At 43.1% G+C, this 13851-nt stretch overlaps 2 protein-coding genes across 10 annotated transcripts; both read right to left on the reverse strand.

Moving 5' to 3' along the window:
- Window positions 1-347: 347 nt before the first annotated feature.
- Window positions 348-3863, reverse strand: zbtb26 (zinc finger and BTB domain containing 26). 2 transcript variants are annotated; one of them, XM_034542122.1, is made up of 2 exons: window positions 3581-3863; window positions 348-2725 (listed from the first exon to the last, which is right to left on the reverse strand). In XM_034542122.1, exon 2 carries the CDS (start codon window positions 2692-2694, stop codon window positions 1339-1341), a length of 1356 nt encoding a protein of 451 aa, XP_034398013.1. In that variant the 5' UTR covers window positions 2695-2725; window positions 3581-3863; the 3' UTR covers window positions 348-1338. The 2 variants fall into 2 exon arrangements, with proteins under 2 accessions (XP_034398013.1, XP_034398014.1); XM_034542123.1 differs by lacking the exon at window positions 3581-3863 and adding an exon at window positions 3096-3562.
- Window positions 3864-4833: 970 nt separating this feature from the next.
- Window positions 4834-13719, reverse strand: susd1 (sushi domain containing 1). Of its 8 annotated transcripts, none has more exons than XM_034541311.1 (19): window positions 13417-13719; window positions 13148-13285; window positions 12377-12532; window positions 12107-12259; window positions 11640-11819; window positions 10884-11063; window positions 10510-10689; window positions 9965-10144; window positions 9682-9861; window positions 9295-9474; window positions 8150-8329; window positions 7593-7757; window positions 7308-7402; window positions 6896-7082; window positions 6648-6741; window positions 5887-6142; window positions 5743-5782; window positions 5310-5403; window positions 4834-4942 (listed from the first exon to the last, which is right to left on the reverse strand). In XM_034541311.1, the coding sequence occupies exons 1-19, from the start codon at window positions 13460-13462 to the stop codon at window positions 4924-4926; spliced, it is 2703 nt and encodes a 900-aa protein (XP_034397202.1). In that variant the 5' UTR covers window positions 13463-13719; the 3' UTR covers window positions 4834-4923. The 8 variants fall into 8 exon arrangements, with proteins under 8 accessions (XP_034397202.1, XP_034397201.1, XP_034397205.1 ...); XM_034541310.1 differs by having other exon boundaries at window positions 13148-13288; window positions 13417-13706; XM_034541314.1 differs by lacking the exon at window positions 9295-9474 and having other exon boundaries at window positions 13148-13288; window positions 13417-13705.
- Window positions 13720-13851: the final 132 nt, after the last annotated feature.

Below are 13851 nucleotides of genomic sequence, written 5' to 3' on the forward strand. Positions count from 1 at the left end.
GATATAAAGTCTAATTATGAGATAGAGTGGCGCTGGCTTTTTTATTTACGTCCGTTTTTCTTCTCTCATAATTATGACCCATCTTATTCCTCTTTAGTAATCTATTTGCTGGTCTGAAGATACTCAAGACGACCTACTGCGGCAAACACCAATAAACATTGTTCACCACACATTTACACGCCACTTTAAGATACTCGCAAAAGCCGAGCATGCACACTGAGGCGGGTGTCAGCTGACACTTTAGTGAGTATACTTCTTCACATCAGGAATGCAGCATTTATCTCATGGATGTACCAGAAAACTATACACATTGAATTCTTATGTGCACGATTAGTGGAGACAATAAGAACTCTTGAAACCAGTTTTAATTTCTTGACACACATCGACTTCCATGAACACAGGACAGACACAATGCCACTTTGGTCCAATAGTACCTCAGATATATAAAGTCTGTATAAAAGAACCATTTCAGTTCATATAGACACTTTGGCATCCCATTAGTCCCTGGTGTAGCTTGCCTTCAATACAATATGTGTTCAACCCACCCTCTTTCAAGTTTCTTTTAATTATGATGTCATATTCACACAGGTAAGAAACAAAAGGCTACAGTAGACTGTGTGTATATATACAAGTGGATATTTTTCATTGGACAACAGACACAAAGACATGTTAATTCATCAATAAAACTAATGAAGTACAGTCAATATGTTTACTGTTTCAGTGCTGAATTTTCAAGTACGATATGAAGGCATCTAGAAAGAAATAATTAAGCTACAGTGAAATGTATAGACCAGGGAAATGTCTTCTTTCATCTTTACATTTTCCAGTTAAAACCATCGAGTTGACGCTGACATTTTTGGAAACCCGCCATCATGTTCGCTCATCTTCCGTTCTTTGATAATGCAAATAACAGGCTCTATACTCCAGCTGTGTACACTGCGTCAGTCTCTTGAACTGCTAAATTTACGATAACAATGTTCCATCTGAAGGAAAGTCTGCATCATGGCCATTTATATGAATAATTTCTCCCATATGAATTGAATGTGTTGCAACTCTGTTGTTGTTCACTCTGTACATATGACATCTATTGCACTTCTGTCCATCCGGGGAGAGGGCTCCTCCTCTGTGGAAGGTTGCTTCCTTATTTTTCTCCCCGTTAAGGTTTTTTTGGGGGGGAATTTTTCCCTGAACCAATGTGAGGGTCCCGGGACAGAGGATGTCGTATGTGTACAGGTTGTAAACCCCTCTGAGGCAAATTTGTAATTTGTGATACATGGGCTATACCAAATCAATGTTATTGAATTGAATTTAAACAACTGATTCCATTCAACATAGCTATTAAAAAAGGTCAGCAGATTTCATTTGTCCAAAATCAAAGTCGAGCACTCCGTCGTGCAGGTGGCCTTCGTTTGCGTTGTCGAAGCTGTTCTTCCCGTGGATCTGTTTGAGGTGCTTGCGGAGAACTGGCTTGTGAGCGAAAACCATGTCACAGTAGTTGCAGCGGTGTGGCTTATCCCCACTGTGCAGGTTTAAGTGATCCAGCAAAGAACACTTTTGGGTGAAGGTCTTACCACAGATTTTACACTGGAAGGGCTTGATGCCGGCATGGACACGCATATGTCGGTGCAGGTTGCCCTTCTGCGTGAAGGTCTTGCCGCACAGCAGGCACATAAACAGCTTGTGCATCTTGAGGTGGTTGGCGTAGTTTTCCAGCTGGCGGAAGACCCGGGAGCACTTGGGGCACTGGTGGTACCACTGCAGAGGTTTGTCGTAGTTCCTCTGGTGCACACTGTGCTTCTCTGCAGGAGGGGGACTGAGCGGGTATCCGGCCAGGCCGGGTGGAACCGCCATCTCACTGCCACGACTGTCCACAGTGGAGTTGATGAGAGAGTGCTGGGGCTCAGGAGAGTGGAGTGTAGGAGGAGGAGGACTGGTGAGGAGGTTACCAGTGATGGAGTTTTCTGCTACGTCAGACACAGACTCCACTTTTACTATAGTGATGTCACTCTCCACCATGCCCTGCTTTGGATGTTTGCCTAAGATCTGAAGAGGGGATGTAGGCTGTATGATCACATCTTCTTCTTCTTCTTCTTCGTTGTCGTCGTCGTCGTCGTCATCATCATCATCATCATCGCTGCCGTCATCCACATCGCTGCCATTGTTGTTGCCCCCAACCTGCATCACCTCATCCTGAACAGGCCGAACCTGAGAGCGCTCTTGCTCTCTCTGGGCCTGGGAGGTTAATCCGTCCTCTTTCTTCTCCCTCGTCATACCCACATCCACCTCCAGCTTGCGTGCAGACTGAGGTTTGATGAACTTGCTGAGAGCTTGAGTGCACTGCTCCACAATGTGGCCCATTTGGAGGAAGCTGGCCACTGTCAGGTAATTTACAAGCTCCAGCTCAGGAAACTCCAGCTGACCTGTGTAGCAAGACAGCAGCAGCTGCCTGCCCACCTCCGCCTCCTGGATCATGGAGATCTGGACCTCCCTGGAGTCCTGCTGAAGGATGAACTGGTCCCTCAAGAAAGAGGAGCCGGCTGCAAACACTACCTTGTGACCAGGGACATCCAGCTGGTTGATGCGCACGCTGACATCACAGAAGCGTTTCTGGTGTCGCAGGAGGTTCATCTTCTGCAGCATGGAGTCCCCAAATGTGGAGAAGCGGAACTGCAGGATCACTTGGTTCTGGGCCATAGTGAACCGAGGGGCAGCAGCAGCAGTGCACCTGTTAAAGAAAAATATAGCTCCTAAACATCACAATATAAATAGTATGAGTTTTACATTTAGCCTTTATCTCTTGTACTTCAAATTGGTATTAAAGGTGCTGAACATAACATTGAGAGCTTATCTATAGCCCCTGAACGGCTCTCAACATGGCGACTGCACTAACAAGCACGACAAGGCACGCGCTGCAGGCCCGCTGATAACACACATACAGAAGGAAAGGGACTTGATTCAGGTCCACAGTAATCCACGAATGTTGTATCTCTACAGCATTAGTCATCTATAGTAGTTTGACACCATATTCATCCTCTGAATGTCAAATAAAAGAGAACATATTAAAAAAAAGGGCTAATTATTTAAACTACCACCACCTGAGTCAATAACAATCGTCACGATCTTCTTTTAAAACACGGCGCGTGCTGCTCTCGTGGATAAAGTGAGACTGAGATCCAAAGTAAACGTGTCTGTTTCATACGCGGTTAACCAATTACCACTAGTTAGGTTTCGGTGTGCGCTCGTGAGTGTGTCGTGTATACACCGTGTAGTTTCAACGTTAGCTTAGCGCCACCGGTACAGTAACGTTACCGGTGGATTATTGGCTCTCTTTGAGGGTAAAACAGGTGACGTCAGCCTGTGTTTTAACGACACTCTTTTGGGAGCCGTTGGTCGTGTGTCAAGTGCCTCTCCGCGCTCGGCGTTAGCTCCCAGCGAGCGTTGAGCATGTAAACAATCAATCACACCTCGGCCTGCTCCCCCTCGCGCCTCCAGCTGTCCGCTCACGAGCACCGCGGCTGCCCGACTCGCTATCTGACAACGTTTTTCACTTTAATGGACACGAAAAGTGCGTGTTTCGTACCTGTAACCAAGCCCGTTAGAGACGGGTCGTCTTCGGCAGAAGGCTTTCGGGGGGGGAGGAATTAAAACGCTGCTCCGGATGCACAAGAAAAAAACCTATTTAAAGGGCCAGTACACGCGTACGGGATGTCCCCTCATCCTCCCTCTTCGGCCCCTCTCAGGTCTTAAAACCTGACCCCGAACCCCCAGAGACTCACTGACCGGCCTCCCCTCAGGTCTTAAGCCCTCAACACCAGGGACTCACTGACCGGCACCCCCCCATCAGGTCTTAAACCCTCAACCCCAGAGACTCACTGACCGGCACCCCCCTCCTCAGGTCTTAAACCCTCAACACCAGGGACTCACTGACCGGCACCCCCCCCCCCCCCCCCCCCCTCAGGTCTTAAACCCACAACCCCAGGGACTCACTGACCGGCACCCCCCCCCCCCCCCTCAGGTCTTAAACCCTCAACACCAGGGACTCACTGACCGGCACCCCCCCCCCCCCCCCCCTCAGGTCTTAAACCCTCAACCCCAGGGACTCACTGACCGGCACCCCCCTCAGGTCTTAAGCCCTCAACCCCAGGGACTCACTGATCGCCCCCCCCCCCCCTCAGGTTTTAAACCCTCAACCCCAGGGACTCACTGACTGGCCCCCCTCAGCTCTTATAGGGACTTACTGTGTTGTGGCAAAAATACATGTTTTAATGAGCACAAGGCAACATTCAACAAGTTCAACAAATCCAACGTTTCTAGAATATTTAGCATATGTCTGTAGTGTACATTCAGCCCTCCCATCAGACCTTTCACCAATCAAATCAGTCATTGGAATCAGTAACCATGAGGCTCTCCTGCGTCCCAAACGTGTAGTGTTCTTTCGGGGTGTCCCTCGGGACCAAGCTTACCGAAAGGACCTGGCAGACGATTTACTCCGGTTGGGTCCAGATTACCTTTTTCCAGAACCCGCTAGACATTTATGGGAAGTTTATGACGCAGTCATCCTTCCTTCTATTAATTGACCAAGTCCCAATCTCTAGAAAACAGCTGTTACACAACCAGATGTTCCCAACATAACAAGTTACATAAATGGTTTTCTGATGGCTAACTGTAAGGAGTTCAAACTACGTTATATGATGATTTTCTCCAACATAATATTTTCATAAACTATATTAGTGTATATATATATATATATATATAATTGTATCAAACAGTAAAGTTACAAATGGTCTGGTTTACAAAGTGGATTGCTTCCTTCCAAGTACATTCAACCATTCATTAAGTGAAAACATTTTTATTTATTAAAAAAAATTACAAAACAAAAACTCAAGACCATAATTTAATTAGTCATACTGACAACTAAGGAGGTTATGTCCTCTTGAAAAACCTGGAAAAGAACACAGAGGGAAACCAAGTCATTAGATTACAATTTCAAGTGCCGTCTTTTACCTGAAAGTGTGCAAAACAGTACAAGTTACAGTCATCGTGAAATATAACGGGCCACTGTCACTATGCAGGATTACTGACTGTATTCTGTCTCCAGAAACAGGCTGTGATTACACTCATATTTATTTTGTTTTGAACTAATAGTTCATTAAAATGTACCAATAATATAAAAACTGAATTACCCACTGATCATGCATGTATTTCATCTTTGAAAATTCCAGAATCACTTTGTACTGTGAACATTTTATTGAATTAATACATAAACAGTTGTTTTACACATGAAATGACATTAACACCATCTTCCATACCAGTTGAAACTGTATCCAACCAAAATGACCAAGACGACCAGTCCTATGGCTGCAGCAGCAGACAGAGATGAAACCCTCAGAACATACGATGTACCTGGAACAAGGAAATGCTGCGTGTGAGTGACTGGCAAACGAGCACTTTCTACATCTACGGGTTTGAAATACTTTATGTTGCCTTCTCCCTTCTGAATGTTGTTATAGTGTAAGCGATGAGGACTAACTCAGTCCAACCCGTTCTGGGTTTTCCTCATAACTTTAGTGAACACCGAACCAGCCCAAACCACCTTCTGCTCGCTCAGCCCCTTTCTCTCCTCTCGTCTTTCTGAACCCGATAACCTCCGGCTGTCTACACTAGGTAACATGTAATTTCCCAAGATAAATATTATAATAATAAATTACACTATAGGATTTGGGTATTTGGCCAGTAAATTACCTCTTACTTTAGCCCACAGGACACAGGAACTTTTTAAAGCCTTTAAAAGAGAAAATATTAAGGTAATTGAATTAGTAAAGTTTGTTGCAGTTTATAAGTCGATACACATATACTGATACTTTATTGCATAGTAGTTGGACCCACCGATTTCCACTGACTGACAGCTCGTAAGATGATATAATAGTTCCTGCCGTTCTCCAGTGGTGCATTAAAGAAGCCTCCATAGTAGAGTCCATCTCCTACAGTAAAGTTCATGTCTGTCCTGACATGTCCGACATCAATCTGGGCAGTGATGTACTCTGTTGAGGACTTTATTTTGATGGAGATGTCTGAGCTCACAGGAGAGGAACAGTCAAACATCATAATCTCCTCGACAGGAAGCACAAACACCTGGTACAAACTGCAAAATGAAGAACAAAGAAATTGTTACCATATATATGACCGTAACTAAAGATATGTTATCACGTTAAATTCTTTACATGAAATATTTGATTATTATTAACACTTGATTATAACATCAAAGTAATATTAAGCACAAATGTGATTCAGCCAATATTATAACCCGACCAACATTGTTTTTTTCGATTTGTTTAACTGATACTGTTATCAATATTTCTAATTTCTAGTGGCCTATTTTCTTAGTCTGATCTAAAATGTTTTCTCTGTTTAAAAAAAAGAAGTAACTTCAAAAAATTATTCTTGCAAAAAATTTTATATGGCAAAACCTTTTTCCCCAAGATTTGTTTTCCTCCTTTTTAATTTACTAAGATTATCCCGTGGTTACAGAATATAAATCAACTTCTCAGCGACCTCTGGTGGACAAACTATGTAGTGGCGACACTGCTTCTATATGACTTTTTTCAGCATGTCTGTCATAGGGATTTAATTGAAAGGCTGATTGTTACCTGATTGGGTCCAGCGTGTTGGGGGATCTTCGTAGCCTCAACGTTGGGACAGGAGTCTCAAATTCTCTGTAGTAGACAACTGGTGCTGGAGGCACTGTCAAACGTTGTTATGCTCAGTATAAAGAAGAATGCATCCCAGTCAATACAATCGTTACAGTCCTGAATATTTCCATAAAAGTTGATAACTCCTGGTTTCACTTGGATGCAGGGAAACATCTGTCAGAGGAGAGCTGGCTGTACAACAATACCTGTTAAACTGGTGTTAGTGGAGATGGTGGCAGTGAATCTGGAAGACAGTGCGCTGATGGAGATGCTGTAGTTTGTGACTGGAAGCAGGTTCAGACACAGTTCCAGCTGGTCTGCCTTAGAGCTCAGACACCTCTTCCCTCTATCATGAAAGGACCTCTCGTAGTCTCTGGATCCTATGTATGTTACCTGCAACGGTTATATGCAATGTGGCATCAGGGAAAATTATTGTATGGTAATCGCATAATAAATGCTTCACTGTCGCATACGCAATCACATTTACCCAGATAATGCGATTAAGAAATTACTGAAAGCACACATTTCCTATGCTGGCAAATGATGACAATAATGGGAAGATAGAGATAAGATAAACAGCAACGACGGCGAAAGAAGGATGAGACAACCTCCTGTTACCTTGTATACTTCTTCATCCTCCTCATACTTCTCCGCTCTCCAATGCAGACATTTTTCATTGAGGACAGATAGGTGATTGACAGGTGGCTTTATTTCTGTAAGAGATGTAAAAAAGATGGTACCACAAAACTTCCCTTTTTTTTATTTGTCATATTACAAATCTCTGCAAATGCAAATCAGGAACATCACACGAGCGCCCTACCTATCCAGATGCTTTTATTTTTTTAGGCCTAGTGAACATTGCAGCTTAAAGAAGTTCCTAGTGGTTGCTGTGTTGTTACTCACCTATGCATCTCAGTGTAGCTCTCAGCCACACCCCAGAGCTGCCACACACAGAGGCGTAGCTGCCCCTCCAGCTGTGGTATCCATCCACACAGCGGTAGATCACAACGCTCCTGTTATGCCACATCACCTCTGTTTGGGCAAGCAAGGGAATTGGGCCACATTTGGCTATAGGAAAAAAACAACACTGGTTAACTAATTGCATGACTAAGCATGATTGCAGTATATAGCACACCTTTCTAGAGTCGTCAGGTGGTAAAAGCTGTTGCTGCGTGAAGTCAAATAAATTGCATGCAACATGTTGTTTCCTCAACATTCAGTCAGCAGTTGATTGACCCACATAAATATTCATACCAGCATAACTCTGTGAAAGTTACAAAACATTATTCACCAATTTACCTCAACAACACACAACTCTAACCAGAACTGAGACATTATAGAGCATTCATAAGTTACCTATCAGATAAAGCAAAGCATCAACTGAAATATGTAAATAACATGGAAACGATAATAATTGTTCCGCAGTCGAACAGATGCACGTATAGAGATTATCACCGTACCTTTGCACTTCACAGATACTTCCCCCCACTGTCCTGATAGTAAACATGTCGAAATATTGTTTCCACTCATCTGGTAAAATCCATCCATGCACTCATACAGCACCACGCTGCCCGGTCTACTGGTGCCATCCCACCGGAGGTTAGTATGGGGGAGTGTTAGTGGGGGGCCACATCTTATTTCTGCACACAGACATAAATTAGCATCACAAAGAAAAACACAAAAAGCACTGTTAATTCCTCAATGACAGCTGAACAGGAGATCCAAGTGTGGCAGCGGGGTGTGGCTAGGCTCAGCTGCAGAGTGGGTGGAGCGGGGGTGTGGTTCAGGGAACAGTGTCATGATGTGTAAATGAGCCTCAGCTGGGATCAATTGTGTTTTGTGTTCCATATAAGAACAGGAGTAGCTGGAGAGGAGGGAGAGCGGGTAGCGGAGGCCTGGATCGGTCGCTACCAGAAGCGTGACAAATAAATAAATAAAAACTGTTACTGCCCTCACAATTGTGTGGGTTGCCCTCTTTGGTGCCTGTCCGAGACTCGAACCTGTTACACCAAGTTATTACACTTATTTGTACCTCATATCAATATGAAGGTTATAGTATATAACAAGCATAGCAATATACTAATACTAACACTAATACATATTTTAAAGCAAGAGTTTGAATATGGGGGAAACGGCTTATTTGCTTTCTTACACCGAGTCCTAAGATTAATACCACTCAAGTCTAATATCAAGCTTCAGTGAGCAGCCAGTTAGCGTAGCTTAGCACTAAGACTGGAAACAGCTAGCATGGCTCTCAAAGGTAACAAATTAACTATTTCTTGGTCGAGTGGAGTGTTATTGTCCCTGTGAGGGAGTCACTGCATCAGGCTGAGAAATAGTTGAGGCACATAACCCGCTGTAAAATACACGTGGGTATTTGTGTGGATTAAACAAACATTATATAACATGTATCCTTTCTTCATGCTAAACAAAGATAGCCTTATATTGAAGGGCCAGATATGAGAGTGGTAACGATCTGTCAACTAACTCTCAGCAAGAAAGAAAATGTGTGTATTTTTGAACATTTCAAACCATTGCTCTAAATATTTTGTGCAAATTGCAACACATATTCTGAAATGGATATATTCGTCATCAAAAGTTGCACCTTCACACCATAGATCATTGTCCTCCCACAGTCCATTCTCTCCACATACTGAGTAGTTTCTCAGGCTCGTGGTGTAATATCCTTCCTCACATTGGTAATGCACCACAGTGCCAATGTGTGATGTGCCGTCCCATAGCATTTTAGCACGAGGTTTAAAAACAGGCTCCTGACAACTGATTTCTACAACAAAAAGACAGCAAGTCATTGCAGGATAATTTACACATGTGGTTGTTTCAGGTGGTTGTAATGGCAGTTGAACAATAACATTCATACTGTTCAATTACAGCATGGGAATTATGTTGTATTGCCGACATGAGGATTGCATGATAACCTTTACTAGGGGCAGGTAACCCAATACTCCATTGTGTAGATTACTGTCATTAGTACCTTGACAGAGCAGAGAGGCTCCATCCCAATCTCCACTTGCAGTACAAACGGATACGTTTCCCTCCCCAACACGGCGGTATCCAGAGTTACACTGATAAACAACCTGAGAGCCCAAAGTGGAGATTTTATCCCACAGCATGACTGAGTGGGGGATGGGTGGTGGCACACCACAGTCAACTTCTACAAGTATAGAAATTGCAATATTTAATTGGGTGAGAATTTCACTCCACAACAGCAATGGAGAAACAATGCTAACCACAGCATTTTGGTGGAAGATTTTTACCTTTGCATGAGATGTTTGGTTTTGTCCAGTAACCATTAATTGAGCACAATGACATGTTATTTCCTTCACGGTGATAAAATCCTATTTTACAGTAGTAAGTCACTGTGCTTCCAGGGCTGGAGCTGCCATTCCACACTTGCCCAGTGTGAGGCAGTGTAGGAGGATCCCCACACAATACCTCTGGGACAGAAAATTAGCAAAACAGTGGGTTATACACAAAAAAGAAAATATATATACATAGTACACAATGTACTTTGTTTGGGCAACTGCAGTGTCTTATTAAAAAGTAAGCAATTTCAAACGCAGTGTAATAATCCCTTATCACATTTTGACATGTCTTAGCAGGGTAAACAGCCATGGTGTAATTAATCAAATTAAGAGTTGGCATGCCCAATATCAGGGCCCTGATATAGCAGTAAAACAGTTATTATTAAGTAATTCTAGCTTCACAATATGTCATAACAAAAAATTCTAGAAATAATTTCCTGCCATTTTATATTTGAAAAGAAAACCATTTGACGAGTTTTAGTCATTGTTTTAATTACCTTGACACAACAGAGTTGGGGGTGTCCACTGAGCGTTTTCATTACACATCGATATATTGAGTCCTCCTTTGTAATAAAAGCCCGCTTTACAAACATAGAGCACAGTGCTGCCAAGGGTTGAATGACTGTCCCACACCTGCTCAGTGGATTCAATCACAGGAGGACTTCCACACATGGCCTCTACAAGGAATAACATGCACCACAAACATGTCACATGAACACCAAGATCCAGATTTATTCCCTTTCAGTTAGCTCAGGAAGTTAAGCTGCAAAGAGATAAAAGAGCAAACTGTATATCTGTGTCCTTTGGATAAGTATGCTTTCCAGTGATATTGTAAGTACTCTAAAATGATCTGATAAAACAATGACTGTACCTTGACAGAGCACAGGCGGTCTCTCCCACTGTCCAGCAGAAGTACAGATGGATACATTGCCCTTTCCAACATTATGATATCCAGAGTTACACTGATAAACCACCTCGGTGCCCATCCTTGAACTCTTATTCCACAGCACATGAGAGTGAGGGAGGGCGGCGGGAGAGCCACAGTCAACCTCTGAGGGCCAAAGCAGTGACATGCTGCATGAAACCGTCGTCACTGGAAAATCTCCAGGAACTCTTTCCGACCGATCAGTTTTATGATCCCTGTTGTTCCAATACCGATACCAGCTTTAGGTTGGCTACCCATACAGCCTGATGATGCTGGATCGGACGCTGATCACATCATCATATCATTAATCGGCTCATTTAGGTAACATTTAGGAACAACAATAACACTTGTAACTCACTAACTGATCTGAACATCCTGCCCAATTGGTCCTGCACATGTGCAAACTAGTGCTACACACCTGTGGGGCTTGTGGGGCTACATTGTGCACAACACATCTGTATTAGAATCTGCAGGAGGAGAGCTAGTTTACGTTAACTGTTAGCAGCCAGCGGGTAGCAAAGTCCTGCAGAGCTAGCCGACAGCTAGCACGGCTAAAGGTACTTATGGTTATATTTATTAATTGACACTGTTGAGAACTCCTGAAAATCCAAACAATAAAAATGAATCGTCAATTTTGTGCTAATGCAAAAGCAGTGGAGAAAGGCCGAATATTTCTTCTTTTCTTTAACATTGTTTTGTTACCTTCACAGACCATGTTGGGTCCTTTCCACAGTCCATCAGCTCCACACACAGAGCTGTTGTCTCCACTCCTCCACACAAAGCCTTCATCACAGACAAACGTGGCCACACTGCTGTATGTGGTGCCTGTGACTGACAGCAGCACTGTGTCCTCCACTGAGGCAGGCTGGCCACAGTCAACCACTGAGTGGGACAAGAACAACCAGAAGTCAAGATTAGATCCAGCTGTTTGGCCACCGACTCCCAGCCAGGACCCAACTGAGGGGTACACCCTAATGCCATAAAGGGATGGGTTAGACTGAATTGGCACACTCCATGTGTGTCTTTAGAGTACGATTTGTGTGGAGCAAGACCCGTTTAATCTCCTTTTTAAAAGGTTTGAAAGTCCATCTAGCATACTGCCCTCTTGTACATTAATTATACTCGTAACTGTCAGTATGCTGATCCAAATCCCATTAATGCTGTCCTACCTTTGCAGGAAGCTTTGTCTCTGGGAGGGTGGAAGGGCTCCACTCCGTTGTGGACTTGATACCCCAGCTGGCAGCTGCAGTCAAAACTGCCCTCAAGATTCCTGCACTGAGCTCCAGCTCCACATGAGCCTGCGATCCTGCACTCGTCATTGTCTGCACAGCACACGATAAATGAACATGTGACATAAAAAGGAAAGGCTTGTTTTACAGGTAAAAGTCCAAACTTCATGTTGTCTTATATACTTCTTCTTATTTACAGCCTAAACTCACCCTGGCAGTGGGTTCCATCATTTGGGATGAAGACGGCCATGTCGTTAGAAGGGCTGTAGCCAGCCAGGCAGGTGCAGTAGTAGCTGCCATATGTGTTCTGGCAGGTGGTGTGCTGCCCACAGATCTGATTGGCATCTATCTGACACTCATCTTTATCTGGAAGAAAACATATTTATTGCACTTCATCAGGGGTTAAAATAATGTATGTTATTAATTCCTACTGTGCTTTTCCTACTTTGGCAAGTCAAAATGTCTTCTGTGAAAAAGGTCTATAGTATTATATATATATATATATATATATATATATATATATATATATATATATATATATATATAGTAATATTTTGTACATACATGCATGGTCCCCAGAGGATGAATCATACTGACTTCAGTGATCTGATCTCATGACTTTTCATCAAGCACCAGCATTAGTTCAACATTTGAATACATGGCAAATACAATATTAATTGATGAAAAAGTAGATATGTGACAATAGTATAGAAAACAAAGCTTTTTTGTTGTTGCTCCCGTTGCTTGTGCTCCTGCCTCTAACGATGCTCATGAGTACAGTGAGACTGAACTAAAACAAGTTGGGAGTGATAATTCTCTGTGGGTTCGTCATTGCGAGCAACACCTGTCACACATAGTCATTTGATCCATTGTTGATATAAAAATATGAATTGGAGCATTAAATACATTCATTTAAACTGCAGTTCTCATTGCAAATCCCTTTTCTTATCAGCAAAAAGAAAAGAAGGTGTTTTTTTTTACCTTGACAGAAGGTTCTCCCGTTTCCAACAAAGCCGTACTTGCAGTTACAAACTTTGCCAGAGCCTTCTGACTTGTCGTCACAATTGGCGTTAGAGTGGCAGGTGGCACACACGTCCAGAATGTGACCTTTTGCTGGAACTTCTGAGAGGATACAAAGAACATCAGTCAAAATCTTACATGTTTTTTTCTTACCCCTTCTGCAATATTCAGTGAAAAATATTATATTATATATATTAAATATATATTAAGGTGCGACAAAGTATGCTCACCTGCAATGAGCAGAATGACCACGATCATCGCTCGGTTTCTCTCCATCGTCTTTGAGAATCTCCCTGACACTCTCTTCCCTTCACCAGACACTAAACCTCCCCATCTTCTTTTTATTGTATTTTACTTCCGTCCTGTGGTCCATGATGTCACTGAGCGGATTTGATAACCAGGCTTGAGAGGACTCTGTGAGTGGGTGAGCTGGAGTCACTATGAGAAATAGCTCCTTTTGTCAGTGGTCTTCTTGCAGATGGTGTTTTTTTTTTTTTTTTTTTGGTGGCTTAATCAGTCATTCCCTGACACATTCGGTTACACTTCACACATGTTGATACGCTCAGTGCCCACGCTGGCGAACTGCACGCTCATGCTGCGGTGGCTGATAACGGCTATACTTGGCCTCAAGAACCTGTTCGAGGCGCTTTTACAAAACTTAGTGG

The sequence above is a fragment of the Cyclopterus lumpus genome, chromosome 9 (genome assembly GCF_009769545.1).
Source record: "Cyclopterus lumpus isolate fCycLum1 chromosome 9, fCycLum1.pri, whole genome shotgun sequence".
Lineage (NCBI taxonomy): Eukaryota > Metazoa > Chordata > Actinopteri > Perciformes > Cyclopteridae > Cyclopterus > Cyclopterus lumpus.

What these genes read in the sequence shown, in the direction of transcription:
- zbtb26 (XM_034542122.1), bottom strand. Translation starts at nt 2,694, where the DNA reads ATGGCCCAGAACCAAGTGATCCTGCAGTTCCGCTTCTCCACATTTGGG.
- susd1 (XM_034541310.1), bottom strand. Translation starts at nt 13,462, where the DNA reads ATGGAGAGAAACCGAGCGATGATCGTGGTCATTCTGCTCATTGCAG. An exon ending in TGATGGAACCCACTGCCAGG is followed by an intron (nt 12,260 to 12,376) that starts GTGAGTTTAGGC and finishes TGTGCTGTGCAG; the next exon opens with ACAATGACGAGTGCAGGATC. An exon ending in ACCCAACATGGTCTGTGAAG is followed by an intron (nt 11,064 to 11,639) that starts GTAACAAAACAA and finishes TTTGGCCCTCAG; the next exon opens with AGGTTGACTGTGGCTCTCCC.